This window comes from Balaenoptera musculus, chromosome 11 (assembly GCF_009873245.2).
Source record: "Balaenoptera musculus isolate JJ_BM4_2016_0621 chromosome 11, mBalMus1.pri.v3, whole genome shotgun sequence".
In the NCBI taxonomy this organism is placed as follows: Eukaryota; Metazoa; Chordata; class Mammalia; order Artiodactyla; family Balaenopteridae; genus Balaenoptera; species Balaenoptera musculus.
Genome location: NC_045795.1, coordinates 43437547 through 43451725, shown reverse-complemented (window position 1 = coordinate 43451725; position 14179 = coordinate 43437547). Strand labels below are relative to the sequence as shown.

The following is a 14179-nucleotide window of genomic DNA, read 5'->3' as shown; positions in this document are numbered from 1 at the left end:
CTTTCAAGGATATAGTCCATTTCATTCAGTTTTCAAATTTGTTGACATATTTTGTTTATAAGATTGCATTATTCTTGTCCTTTTGATGTAAGATTTGTAATGTCCTATCTTTCATTCCTGATATTATATATTTTATAATAATGACTTATTATTGGTAGTTACAGTTGAAATCAAACACCACAGGGTTTTTCCTTCATCTGGGCCTGGTGCTTTTTTGTTGAGTTTTTTCCTTGATAACTTCCTCTTATTTCTTACGTGAAAATTGCTTGGCTTAAGCAACGATAGTAAACTTCATTTTCTTAGAAAATTAACCATTCCATCCAGATTTTTCAAGTGACTTCTATCAAATTATGCAAATTCTTCTCATGATTTTTAAAAAGTTTTCTGTTTCAATGATTATTCTGTTGTTTCTTTGAATATTTATACTTTCCCTTTCTACTCTTTTTTGTGAGATTATGTAAGCTTTTGGTTTCTCTACTATGTTGGTTTTTATTTAAAGATCTAACATTGTAATTTAATTATTAACTTCATTGATATTTCCAGTTTTTTAAACTTGTTAATCTATATTCTTTCTATCTTTTTTTCTTATATTTTTTCTATATTTCATAATTGGGAATTAAATTTATTTATTTTCATTCTTTCACTATTTTTTGCTCTTAGTATTTAAATTATAAATTTTTTTCTGATCATTCTGCAATTAAACCCCCTTGATTTTAATGTGTAATGTTGTCATTAATATTGTTTTTTAGAATTTTTGCAATTTTGGTTTTATTTTTGTTTTTCCAAGAGTTATTTAAAAGTTAAAAAAAGGGTTTTTTTTAGGTTGAGAGGTGTTTAATTTTGATTCTGTTATCAATTTCTGGTCTTCTTACACTGCATCAGAGAATATTATTTGTATAATTTCTTCTTTATGGGATTTATTGAATTTTAGTCTTTGAACTATTATATGTTCAGTTTTCAGGAGTGTTCCCTGTGAATATGAGAAGGTGAATTCTATTTTGAGATGTGAAACTCAGTATCCATTCATTAGATCTATTTCACTGACTATCTTTTTGAGATCATCTATATACTTAATTTCTGGTTTGTTTGACATGCTTTGGACAGAGTGTGATTTGTTAGTGTCCCTCTTAATGCATTTCCATCAACTTCTCCTTCTATCTTCTGTTTCATGAAGGTGGTTTTTATGTTGTTTGTTGCATAGTTATTCGCAACTGTTAGAACTTCATTTTGAATTGTGGCTTTAGCATTATAAAATGTCATTTTTGTCTCCTTTAATAATTTTTAGCTTGAATTCTGCCTTGTCTTTACCAGGATTACATTCATCCTTTCTGATTATTTGTATTGTTTGCAGAAACTTTGCCCGTCCTGCAGTTGTGTAGCTTTAAGCTTTTTGAATCACTTTGTTCTAGTTGTTTCTCTTCTATCAAGCATAGAATTGGTCTTTCCTTTCTAAAGCAATCTGAAATATTTTTATTATTGACTGATAGGATTGGTCTTATCTCTGTCATAATGATTATGTTATAATTTTGTTATACTTACTATGTGCATTATGCTGTATTTACTATACTTCTTTCTTAATGTGATCTGTTATATTTTCCTTTTTGCTTTTATTTTCTTTGGGATTTAGGAAAATTTGTATATTTTTCTCAGTGGTCTTTTTTTTCTTCCAGTTTTATTGAGATAATTGACATACAGCACTGTCTAAGTTACATATTGTGAGATGTTTACCACAATAAGTTTGGTGAACATGCATCAACTCATATAGATACAAAAATATAGAAAAAATTTTTTTCTTGTGATGAGAACTCTTAAGATCTACTCTCAACAACTTTCAAATATACTATATAGCAGTGTTAACTACTAATGATCTTTATACCAATACCTTTAGCAGTCTATAAAAAATGCATTTTAGAGTTCCTTTATGCCCCCTTTGCCTGACTTAGGCATATATTATTTGTTTTGTTAACTTTAAATGATACCCTATCATCTATGTGGCAATTAATCAATTTATTCTATTTTCTTCTTTCCCTTTTCCTTTTCTTCTTAATTGTTTAATCATACTTTTACTTTGTCAGATCATATAATATTTATAAACTATTTTTCCACTCTTTCCCCACCTTTGTTTCAAATTTGCAATTAATATATTCAGTGTTCATCACCAGCCCCTTCACCAATATCCCATAGTCATCATTTGGGCTGGATGAAACTTCTCTGGTATGTTCCTTAGGAAGGGCTTGTGAATACAGTATTCTCTGAATTCTTGTATTTTAACATGTTTTTCTATATTCTTGTTACTTTAATAACAGCCTGACTGTCACTGTTTTGCCATTGCCATTATCCTTTTAAACACTTATCTGCTGATTTTCACTGCTTTTCTCTGAATTTCTTTGAAATGTTGCTTCATTGCTGTCCTGTATGTTGCTGAGACCAATGTAATTGTCTTTCCCTTGTAAGTGGCTTTGTCTTTTTGTATGAAAGCCCACAGTGTTAAAAAAATACTTTATGTTTAAAGTTTAATAGTATAAGTTGCGTCTCAGAATTAAGAATTTCAGTTATCCCAAATCCTGTCAATAAGTAGATTCAGGACTATTAATTCTGGACTATTCTCTTGGATTATAGTTTTAAATAGACATTCTATTACATTGTTTTTGTTTATATCTAAGAACTCCAATTATAGACATGTTAAGACTTCTTTGAATGTCTTCTAAGGGAGAAAGTGACAATAATACAATAATATTAGGGGACTTTAACACACCAATTGCATCAATGTAAGATCATTCAGACAGAAAATCAATAAGACAACACTGTTCTTAAGTGACACCATAAACCACTTATACTTAATAGATATCTATAGGACATTCCATCTAAAAACATCAGAATACACACTGTTTTCAAGTGCACATGGAATGTTCTCTAGGGTAGATCACATGCTAGGCCACAGAACAAATCTCAACGAATTTAAGAGGATAGAAATTGCATCAAGCAATTTTTCTGTCCACAATAGTATGAAATGAGAAATCAATTACAGAAAGAAAATGGGAGAAACACAAACACAGAGAGACTAAACTTTCTACTAAAAAACCAATGGATCAATGAATAAATCAAAGAGAAAATCAGAAAATATTTATCTTGAGACAAATGAAAATGGAAATAAAATTTTCCAAAAGATATGGGATGCAGCAAAAGCAGCTGAGGGGGAAGTTCATAGCTATATAGGCCTTCCTCAATAAACAAGAAAAATGTCAAATAAGCAACCTAATCTACCACCTAGAAGGATAAGAAAAAGAAGGACAAATAAAGCCCAAAGTCAGCAAAAAGAAGGAAATAAAAAAGATCAAGAGGAAACAAATAAAATAGAGACAAAAAAAAAAACGAAGAAGAAGAAAGAAAGAGAAAATCCCAGAAAACATCAATGGAAACAAGATAAAGAAAATTGATAAATCTTTAGCCAGCCTCACCAACAAGGAGAGGATCCAAATAAACAAAATAAGAAAGGAAAGGAGAAATAACAACTGATACTGCAGAGAGAGAAAAAATCATAATACAATACTATGAACAATTATACACCAATAAATTGGACAACGTAGAAGAAATGGATAAATTTCTAAAATGTACAGTGTCTCAAGACTGAGTCAGAAGAAGCAAATGATTTGAACAGACTGATCACTAGAAGTGAAATTGAATCTGTAATAAAAAAAAAAGAAACTTCCAGTAAACAAAAGCCTAGGACTGGATGACTTCCTTAGGGAATTTTAGCAAACATATACAGAAGAATTTATACCTATCCTTCTCAAACTATTCCAGAAAGTTGAAGAGGAGGTAACATTCCCAAATTCATTCTATGAGGCCACCATTACCCTAATGCTAAAATCAGACAAAGTCACTCCAAAAAAAAAAAAAAAAATTTACAGGCTAATATCTTTGATGAATGTAGATGCACATATCCTCAACAAAATATTAGTAAACTGTATTCAACAATACATAAAAAGGATCATACACTATGGTCAAGTTGGATGTATTCCAAGGTCACAGGAAGCTTCAACATATACATATCAATCAATATGATATATCACCTTAACAAAAGGAAAGACAAAAATCATATGATCATCTCAATAGATGCAGAAAAAGCATTTGACAAAATTCAACATCCATTCATAATAAAAAAACCCCTCATCAACATGAATATAGAGGGAATATATCTCAACATAATAAAGGACAATTATGACAAACCCACAGCCAAAATAATACTAACAGTGGAAAGCTGAAAGCCTTCCCACTAAAATCAGAAACAAGACAAGGATACCCACTCACACCACTTCTATTCAACATAGTATTGGAAGTCCTAGCCACAGCAATCAGAAAAAAAAAAAAAAAAAAGAAATAAAAGTCATCCAAATTGGAAGGGAAGAAGTAAAACTGTCACTATTTCCAGATGACATGATACTATATAGAGAAAACCCACAAGTCTCCACCGAAAAGCTATTAGAACTAATAAATTCAGTAAAGTTGCAGGATTCAGGATTGATACATAAGAATTCTGTTGCTTTTCTATGTACTAATAATGAACTAGCAGAAAGAGAAACCAAACAAAAATCCCATTTAAAGTTATACCAAAAAGAATAAAATACCTAGGAGTAAACTTATCCAAGGAGGTGAAAGAACTGTACTCCAAAAACTATAAAACATTGATGAAAGAAATTGAAGATAACACAAAGAAATGGAAAGACGTTCCATGTTCTTGGATTGGAAGTGTGAATATTATTAAAATACCCATACTACACAAAGCAATCTACAAATTTAATGCAATCCCTATCAAAATACCCATGAGATTTTTCACAGAAGCAGAACAAATAATCCTAAAATTTATATGGAACCACAAAGTTCCTTGAATTGCCAAGGTTACCTTGAGAAAAAAGAACAAAGCTGGAGGTATCACACTCCCTGACTTCAGACTACACTACAAAGCTACTGTAATCAACACTGCCACAAAAACAGACATACAGATCAATGGAACAGAACTGAGAGCCCATAAATAAACCCACACTCCTATGGTCAAAGGAATCAAGAATTTACAATGGAGAAAAGAGAGTCTCTTCAATAAATGGTGCTGGGATAACTAGACAGCTGCATGTAACAGAATATAATTAGACCACTCTCTAACACCATATACAAAATTAACTCAGAATGAATTAAAGACCTAAATGTAAGACCTGAAACCATAAAACTTCTAGAAGAGAACATAGGCAGAACTCTCTTTGACATAAATCATAGCAATATTTTTTGGACCTGTCTTCTAAGGCAAAAAAAACAAAAGCAAAAATAAACAAATGGGAACTAATTAAACTTAAAAGCTATTGCACAGCACAGGAAACCCTCAACAAAACAAAAAGACAACCTATTGAGTGAGAGAAAATATTTATAAATGATATGATGTACAAGGCATTAATATCTCAAATATATAAATAGCTCATACAACTCAATATCAAAAAAAAAACCCAGTTAAAAAATGGACAGAAGATCTGAATAGACATTTTTCCAAAGAAGACATACAGATGGACAGCAGACACATGAAAAATGCTCAACATCACTGTTAGACAAATGCAGATCAAAATCACAATGAGATATCACCTCATATCTGTCAGAATGGCTATCATCAAAAAGAACAGAAATAACAAATGTTGGAGAGGATGTGGAGAAAAAGGAACACTTGTACACTGTTGGTGGGAATGTAAATTGATGCAGCCACTTTGGAAAACAGTACGGAGGCTTCTCAAAAAACTAAAAATAAAACTACCGTGTGACCCAGCAGTTCTACTCCTGGGTATATATCTGAATAAATTAAAACACTAATTCAAAAAGATACATGCATGCCGGTGTTCATAGCAGCACTATTTACAATAGCTAAGATATAGAAGCAACCCAAGTGTCCATCAACAGATGAATGAATAAAGAAGATGTGGTGTATATACACAATGGAATATTACTCAGTCATAAAAAAGAATGAAATTCTGCCATTTGCAACAATGTAGGTGGACCTAGAGTGCATTATGCTTAGTGAAATAAGTCAGACAGAGGAAGACAAACACTATATGTTATCACTTTTATGTGGAATCCAAAAAAATAAAATAAAAGCATTTATATAACAAAACAGAAACAGACTCACAGACATAGAGAACAAACTAGTGGTTACCAGTGGGAAGAAGGAAGAGAGGAGGGGCAAGATAGGGGTAAGGGATTAATAGATGCAAAGTACTCTGTGTAGACAAGCAACAAGGATATATTGTACAGCACAGGAAAATATAGCTGTTATTTTGTAATAACTTTAAAGAGAGTATAAACTATAAAAATATTGAATCACTATGCTGTACACTTGAAACTAATATAATATTGTAAATCAACTATATTTCAATAAAAATAAATACATAGATGAGAAGGAAAAAGACATGAATATATAATTCTCAAAACCAAAAAGATGTAAAATGGCTCTTGAATGTATGAAGATGTTCAACTTCACTCATAATAAGAGAAATACAAATTGAAACCATGCCAAGATACAATTACCTACCCATTAGGTTGGCAAAAGTTCAAAAGCTTGATAGTACAGTCTGCTTGGCAAGGCTGTGAGTAAACAGGCATTTTCATACATTGCTGGAAGCAAAGCAAAATAGTACAACCCTTACAGGGATATGTGACAATAATTGTGCCAGGCAGAACTGAAAGTGGCCACCACCTCCTGGTGCTCCAGCTTTTTCATAAACCCCTACCTTTGAGTGTGCCCAGGACCTATGACTTGCTTCTAATCAACAGATGTCACTCCTATAATGATGTTACATTATGAAAAGCTCCACTTAGAGCCTGCTTGCTCTGGGGAATTTCCTTGCTGTCTTGATGAAGTAAGTAGCCATTGGTGGCAATGAAACAAATTCTGCCAACAAAGTGAGTGAATGTGGACGAAGATACTTCTGCAGTCAAGCCTCTAGATGAGAACACAGCCCAGCAGACCTCCCAATTAGCACCTTATAAGACCCTACACAGAGAACTCAGTAAAGCCATGCCCAGACTTCTGGCCCCAGAAATTATGAAATAATCAATATGTGTTGTTTCAAGCAGTTAAAAAATAATTCACTCTGCCTAAATTATAATGCCAAACCATAGCAGTACAAATTAAAAAATAACATTATTTGAAAATAGTGTATCCTGAAACAAATCGTAAGAGTAAAGAACCATTAAAACTCCCATTCTTTGGTGGCAGCAGACTAGCTAACTTTTCTGGATCTCTCCTTCTGTTTCTAGAGCTGTGCAAGGCACTTTCGCAAAGGCTCTTATTTTATTTTCCTAAAAAAGAAATCTATGAAGTTGGGAATATCAATGTCATTTTGACATTAAGATCAGATTAAGAGCAATTAAAGAATTTACCCCAAAGTGCACAGTCAGTTACATGGCAGAGCCTGAATTCCGGGCCTGGTTTGTGTGATTCCCTTTATGCATGATGCTTTCCAAACTTCTTGTCTGTTTATTTGGTCAGCCAGGAGAAGCTTCCCCAGTCTTACATCTTCAATATATTCTCTGGCATGCTAGAGATGTGTTTACATACTAAGAATAAACCATGCAGTAAGAGCAAAGTCAAATTAAAGTATTTAATAACAAAGTAAGGATCTTCTTCCAAATTAAATTATATTTTAATGGTCACACACCTTCCACCAGATTTTGAGGATTGCAATGGCCACAAACTAAATTAATCCCCATCCCCATTCTTTTATTTTTTTGTGGGTGAGTACCAAAGACCACCACATGAAAGGAAATACACAAGCAATGCAAGTTTCACATCTCTGTTTCGGGTTAAATTTGCTTTTTAAAAATAACTGGTTTCTTGTGGAATAAATCATCTTTGACATTAGCTGCAGAGATGGGATTGACGAATAATGTTAGCATGACATTTTCTCAATTATCTTATATCAAGAAGGAATTAATAATAGAATAGCAAAATGATAAATTAGAGGTAGAGACAAGCTATATGCCTTTTTTTCCACCAGCCAAACATACTGGTTTATACCAGGATCTCCAGGTCATAAAAGCAATCAAGTGATCAGATTAAATTCTGGTTACAGTATTGAATTTCATATACTAGTTGTCTATCACACTGGATAATTTTGTGGAAAATGACTAAGCAGAAATCATCCTTTCGTGTCCCAATGAAACATTATTAAAAGAATGAAGAGAACATTCCTAGGTAAAGATTACTGGCCATCATCTTGTTGTAATTACACTGCATAATCTTCCAACAGCATATGCAATAGCCCTATCCGCAAATGTTTTTCCCATTTCCTTTATCTTCTCAAAATCGAGTATTTAAGAATAAATCATCCATTCCTCCCTCCTTGATGTGCTCCAATGGTTGTAAAGCAGGGAACATAGTCTTACCTATAGTCGTATATTGTGTTCAGCACTATTTTAAGTATTCTGGGAGATTAAAAAACAAACAAACAAACCTCATATAGGATGTGTTTCTTGCCTTTAAAGAATGTGCAAGCCAGGAAAACAGTTCCTACATAGAGACACCTGCTGAACAATCTGGCCATTGTAAAACTCAGTACCAAGTGTAAAGCCATACAAAACCACTGTGGTTCCACAGAAAGGGGTGGGTGAGGGCAGAAAGGGTGTGGAGTCTCTTTCTTAAGATATGGGCTAGATCAGTGGTTCTCAAAGTGTCGTTGCAAGACCAGCAGTATCAGCACCTCCTGGCAACTTGTTAGAAATGAATATTCTTGGAATTCACCCCAGAATACTGAATTAGAAAGTCTGAAATGGGGTCCGCCATCTGCAGTTTACCAAACACTCCAGGTGATTCTGATGCAGCTAGAGTTGGAGAATCACTGCTGTATATTATAAAGAGTAGATGCTGTTTTATTCATACGATTCTGTATCATTCTGATTATCTGTCCTAACAAGAAGCAGAAAGAATAAGAAGAAATTAAATTCTCAAATAATTGTGGAACTCCATTATTGATATATGTTGCTGATGGTTACTTTTTTTAAAAAAAACCTCCTAATTAGAATAAAATATTAAGACTGGGTTAATGGTCACAAAAGTAAAAGGAGAGATCTTTACCAACCAAAGTAGCTATGTAATCCCAAATTAGTTGTTTCTGCTGTTGGACAAGTCTCCTCCCGCCTTTAATTTATATACAGATGATCTAAACTACAGATCTGCTTAAGTATGACAGTCACATATGACAGTACCTGGAGGTGAGAGAAGTTAAGCAACCTAATGACTTACAACTCTGCCATCGTTCTCAAATCATCAGAATTAGCTGTTCACATAAATTTCTGGGCCCCGCCATCCAGAGTTTCTGACTCAATAGGTCTGCAGCAAGGCCTGAAAGTTTGCATTTTGAAGTTCCCAAGTGAGGCGAAGCTGATCTGGCTGGGGTGGGGACCATCCTTGAGAACCACTGACACGGGTGATTCCACCTGATGTTATCAAATTGGTCCCGCTGTTCACCACTTACAAAGTCAATACTCATAAAATGTTGGTAGAGAGGAAAGTTGCCTTTAATCAGAATGCCAGCAATCTGGGGAGATGATGGACTCAGTGTCCTCCCAAAAACCACCTCTGAAGATTCTGCTCAGCCATAAAAGCTTTTAAAGGGAAACAGGAAGTAATCTCAGTTAATCATTGGGCTAGGGGGTCAGAGTGGTTGCCAGCCCCCACTGTATGCCAGCTTGAGTGCAGACTTGTCAACTCCTCGTGATCTTTCTTTAGATCCTATCTTGTTCACACAGTGTGTGAGATTACTGAATGGGAAGCTAGGGAAAAGTTCTGGTCATCTGTTAATTACTTATTCTTCATTTCTACTTCTTTGCTCTACGGAAAGAACCAACAAGTTAGGCAAAGTATTATGTGATCTAAAGATTTGAAAGGTGTGCTAGGGCCAGAGATGAGTAAAGCACAGGGGTGCCTGGTGTAAGGTTAGTGTCAAGACAAAGGGGTGCCCCTTGCAGAAAGCTCTTTCCTGCAAAGAGTTTTTTCCTGCCCAAAGCTGCTTACACTGACTATTGCTGTGAGTGTCGAGTTCAGGATTGTTATTGTATAATTTCCCTCTGGCATTAGGACCTGCCATAGCCCTTTTCTCTAATCGTTTAGGCTTTTTAACTTGTGGCTTTTGTGAATCTAACATCCCTCTCTGTTTCTCTGATATTTTCATAAGATTTTCTGTAGAACCGTTGGGTAGGCAGGACCTCCCTGCCCTCTAGTTTGGTTGATTTACAGGAAAACATTATTCTTTTCCCCTTCTATCCTCAACTGTCATCTAGTGTTTGTAAATAAAATTGGAACAGATGAAATATTTGGCTTTAGCTGGTATTTCACTGTGCCAATGAATTGCAAGAATTCATAAAAGTGGGGGAAGCAGTGTTTATATAATGTGATATGGCTGGATTTTTTTTTTCTAAGGGCTGATTTTGTTAGTCAAGTGTTATTGGTTCTTCCCTCTGTGGTTCATTTTGTACAATTTGGGGAGTTCATTAGAATATGAAACTATGGAAAATGGTGTTGGCATATGCTTCAGCACATGTATTCTGAGACTTTTTCCCCCTTAAACTTATTTTGACTCAGGTATTTGAGTTATTTACAAGAAAAATATTTTCATTTTTGTTTTACTTTCTCTCTTGCTCTCATGTAGGATGAAATGTTCTCTCTGGTACAATGCCAAGTGTGGCACAATTGTTTGCAGAGAACTTTGCTTGTTAAGATGTAATACTTTGCTGAGAAGACACACAGCATCAAGGCTCTTGATGACTGATAGGTTTCAAAAAGTCTAAATGTTTGAGGATGTGTGTGTGGTGTGTGTCTGTGTCTATTTCAAGGGACTCTCCCCAACTGCTCTTTATTTTCATCCAGGCATTTTAATAGCTGTATTGATCTGTGGATATTATACATTTTAGGATTAAATTCAGCTAATACTTATTGTTTTAGTAGGCATAGTGTCAGATACGTTTTTACATGCTAGCAATTGATTCATTTGGGAAAAACTTATAGCGTTCCAGAAAATGGGTGTAAAATAAGGTGCATAAATAATTTGAGAAGAGTAATTTAAAGATATATAACTGAAAACTATTATAATTTGAACAGCTACTTAAAATACACATTTTAGATGTTTATTTTAAATAGATACTGGATTACAGTGCCAAATAATTTCAAGTAATAACCTATAAATAGCTGCATTCTTAATGAAAGTTTTCTTTTGATTTTAAAATGCAACTCTTGAGAGGCAAGGTCACATTATGTCCGACAGGTGAAAAATTTTAAAGTAAAAATAAAAATAGATATGAAAAAGACTGATATAAATGTGATATAAGTCACATTTACTTTGAAGAGAAGCATAATCCTATTCTCATAAGAAGGAGTATACAAGTACCCCAGTTATTTTATAACAACTCAATTATCTGCTGTCATGTATAGATTTGATATTTATATAGTCACCTTATGAATTTCAGAATGAGTTATCTGATGTCAGGAAAAGTTGATATCAATAATCCAGACAACAAGGACCTACTGCATAGCACAGGGAACTATATTCAATATCTTGTAATAAACTATAATGGAAAAGAACCTGAAAAAAATATACATAAAACTGAATATATATGTATAACTGAATCACTTTGCTGTACACCTGAAACTAACACAACATTGTAAATCAACTATACTTCAATTTTTAAAAAAAGAAAGGAAAGAAAATAATACAGAAGTAATTTTTGTTTTTGTTTATATTTAATATGCTTTAGTATGTAATGTCACATATTATTATTTTAGTGAGCATATGTGCAAATGGAATTCTCTCTTTCTTTTTATCATTAAAAGGGAGAAGCAGGACCTCCAGGTGCTCCAGGGCAGGATGGATCACGGGGTGAGCCTGTGAGTACCTTCTCAATTCAGTTCTAAAGGATGACGTCCTTCTCTTGTCATGAAATCCTTTGACTATTTAAGTTCTCTTCCCAGATGCCCTATGCTTGTTCAGTGACTTCCAGACTAGGATTGTAGAAGCTCTTTGTGGAATACTGTAAAATATTAAAATATTCAATCCTCTTTTACAAACTGGGAAGAGTTTTGCTAGCAGGAAATTTATGTGATGAATCTAAATCACAAAGTTCTAAAAAAAGACAAGCACGGTGCTGAAGCAAGGAATCATGGCAGTAGGATAGTGGAGGTTATTTAGATACAATCTCTCCTCCTAAACCAGCAGATAGAAAACTGGGAGTTACTGAGTGAGACTTTATCCCCTCTCCCACCCCACCCCATCAGCTCAGAGAAGGCAAGAAAGGATCCCTTATTCCTTTTTCTCTGACTCCTCTGTCTTTCCTGCTGAATGGTGGAGAGGAAGCCAGGTTTGCTGTGCCAGGAGATGTACTCTGTTAGGAAAGTAATTAGTAGATTATGTGTCTAAAGTTTGCCCATGTTATCTGTATATAATTGTTCTGGGCTGCACTCTCTTCCAATTCAGAACATATAGCATTATGTTATTCTGTTATTTTGACAATTAATGAAAACTTGGTTGTTAGTAATATATCTCATGAAGATTGATCTTTACCATTTGTGAAAAAGCTTTGAAAACAGGAAAAAAAAAAAGAAAATTTATATATTTGGTGATGCAAAGAAATGAAGACTCTTGTGTTGTGTGTGCATGCTGGTTTTAAGTGTTTGTAATGAATGTTTTGGCCCCACTAAAAAGGATATATTTATTTGTTCTATAATGTGGCAGCCAAGAAAATTAGTGGTGCTTAAGTTGGAAGGATCAACACTCTTAGAAAAATGCTTTAAAGCTAATTAAACGCAGCTTATAGTAGCCAGATGGTGATTCATTCCTGCATGCAGATTGATAAATATGAACACTAACTCTTAGAATTCAAATTGAGGACAAAGGATGTATTTCATTGGGAAATGATTACATTGCTTTAAAGTACAATTACATGTACATGCCTGTGCTTTGTAATTTAAAGGCTGGTGTTGGTCAATCCTAAGAGTAATTTAGTCCTTAGGGTAATTTACATTCTAAGTGACAAATGATACCCAGTTGACTTCAATCCAGGTGACAAACTCAGTTCTAACACTTGCTGGATTTATTAGAATTTGTTTCAACTGTGTATCACTGCGTTTAAGGATTATAATCTTTTAGTCATTCATTCAACAAGCATTTACTGTCTGCTTTGTGCCAGACATTATATTAATTGAGGAGAAAATGTAGATGAATTTGTCACGGTCCTGCCCTCAGGAGTCAGATGAGCCAATAGATGCAAACATCGTATAAATGTTATAGAGGGAGGTGCGGGATGGGGGTGGGGGAGGCTTGCAAAGTTGTAGGAGATGTATATGATGCTAAATGAGTTTTGGGACATCATTGAAAAGGATGCATTCTTCTTGTTTAATAACCATTTATTGAGATATGATTCACATACTACTGTATAAAATTTACCTATTTAAAAAGTATAAGGATACATTCTTAAACAAGATGTTCTCTTAGCCAAATTGTGGAATATAAATAGGAGTTGTCTTCTTGTTTGCCCCCTAAGGCAGGAACCTGTAACATGTTCCAAAATATAGAAATGAAAGAAATCGTGATACTTTGGGAAAACTGAAATTAGTTCAAATTGCTTAGGATAGATGGAGGGGATGAGATAGAAATACTAGATGAGGTTGCAGGGGTAGGGAGAGGCCAAATCAAGAAAGGCCTTGTATGTCTGTGCTATTTGGACTTAAATCTGAGAGTAATTGGAGGCATTCAAAGGTTCTAAGTAGGGAAGTGAGGTGTTCAGATTTAGAAAGTTTTAGAGAGGTCACTTGACAGCAGAAAAGAGAATGGGTAAAGGGGGACAGAGGTGGAGGGCAGAGCCCAGCAGCAGGTCAGCTGAGCCCTGCCACCTCCAACTCCAGCTAAGGCAAGAATATTCAGAGTTGGGAGAGGGAGAGTGGGACTGATCTGAAATGAACTAAAAAAGCATCAGCAGAGCTCAGGGATCGATTGGATGTGGGTAACATGAAAAAGGATGACTCTCAAAGTCTTGCTGTGTGGATGGAGGCACAGGAAGACCAAGCAATAAACAAGAAATAGAGCAAGAAGAATTAATTTCGTCTGGGGAGGTGATCCTATGATATCTTCACATGGGACAATAGCAAAGGCATTCA

At 34.4% G+C, this 14179-nt stretch overlaps 1 protein-coding gene across 1 annotated transcript in view; it reads left to right on the top strand.

Annotated features, from left to right (window-relative positions):
• The window catches only part of COL21A1 (collagen type XXI alpha 1 chain), a 183440-nt gene that overhangs the window by 115796 nt on the left and 53465 nt on the right, over positions 1-14179 (top strand). The window contains 1 exon segment of the mRNA XM_036870157.1: positions 11861-11914. Coding sequence (XP_036726052.1) covers positions 11861-11914 — 54 coding nt within the window.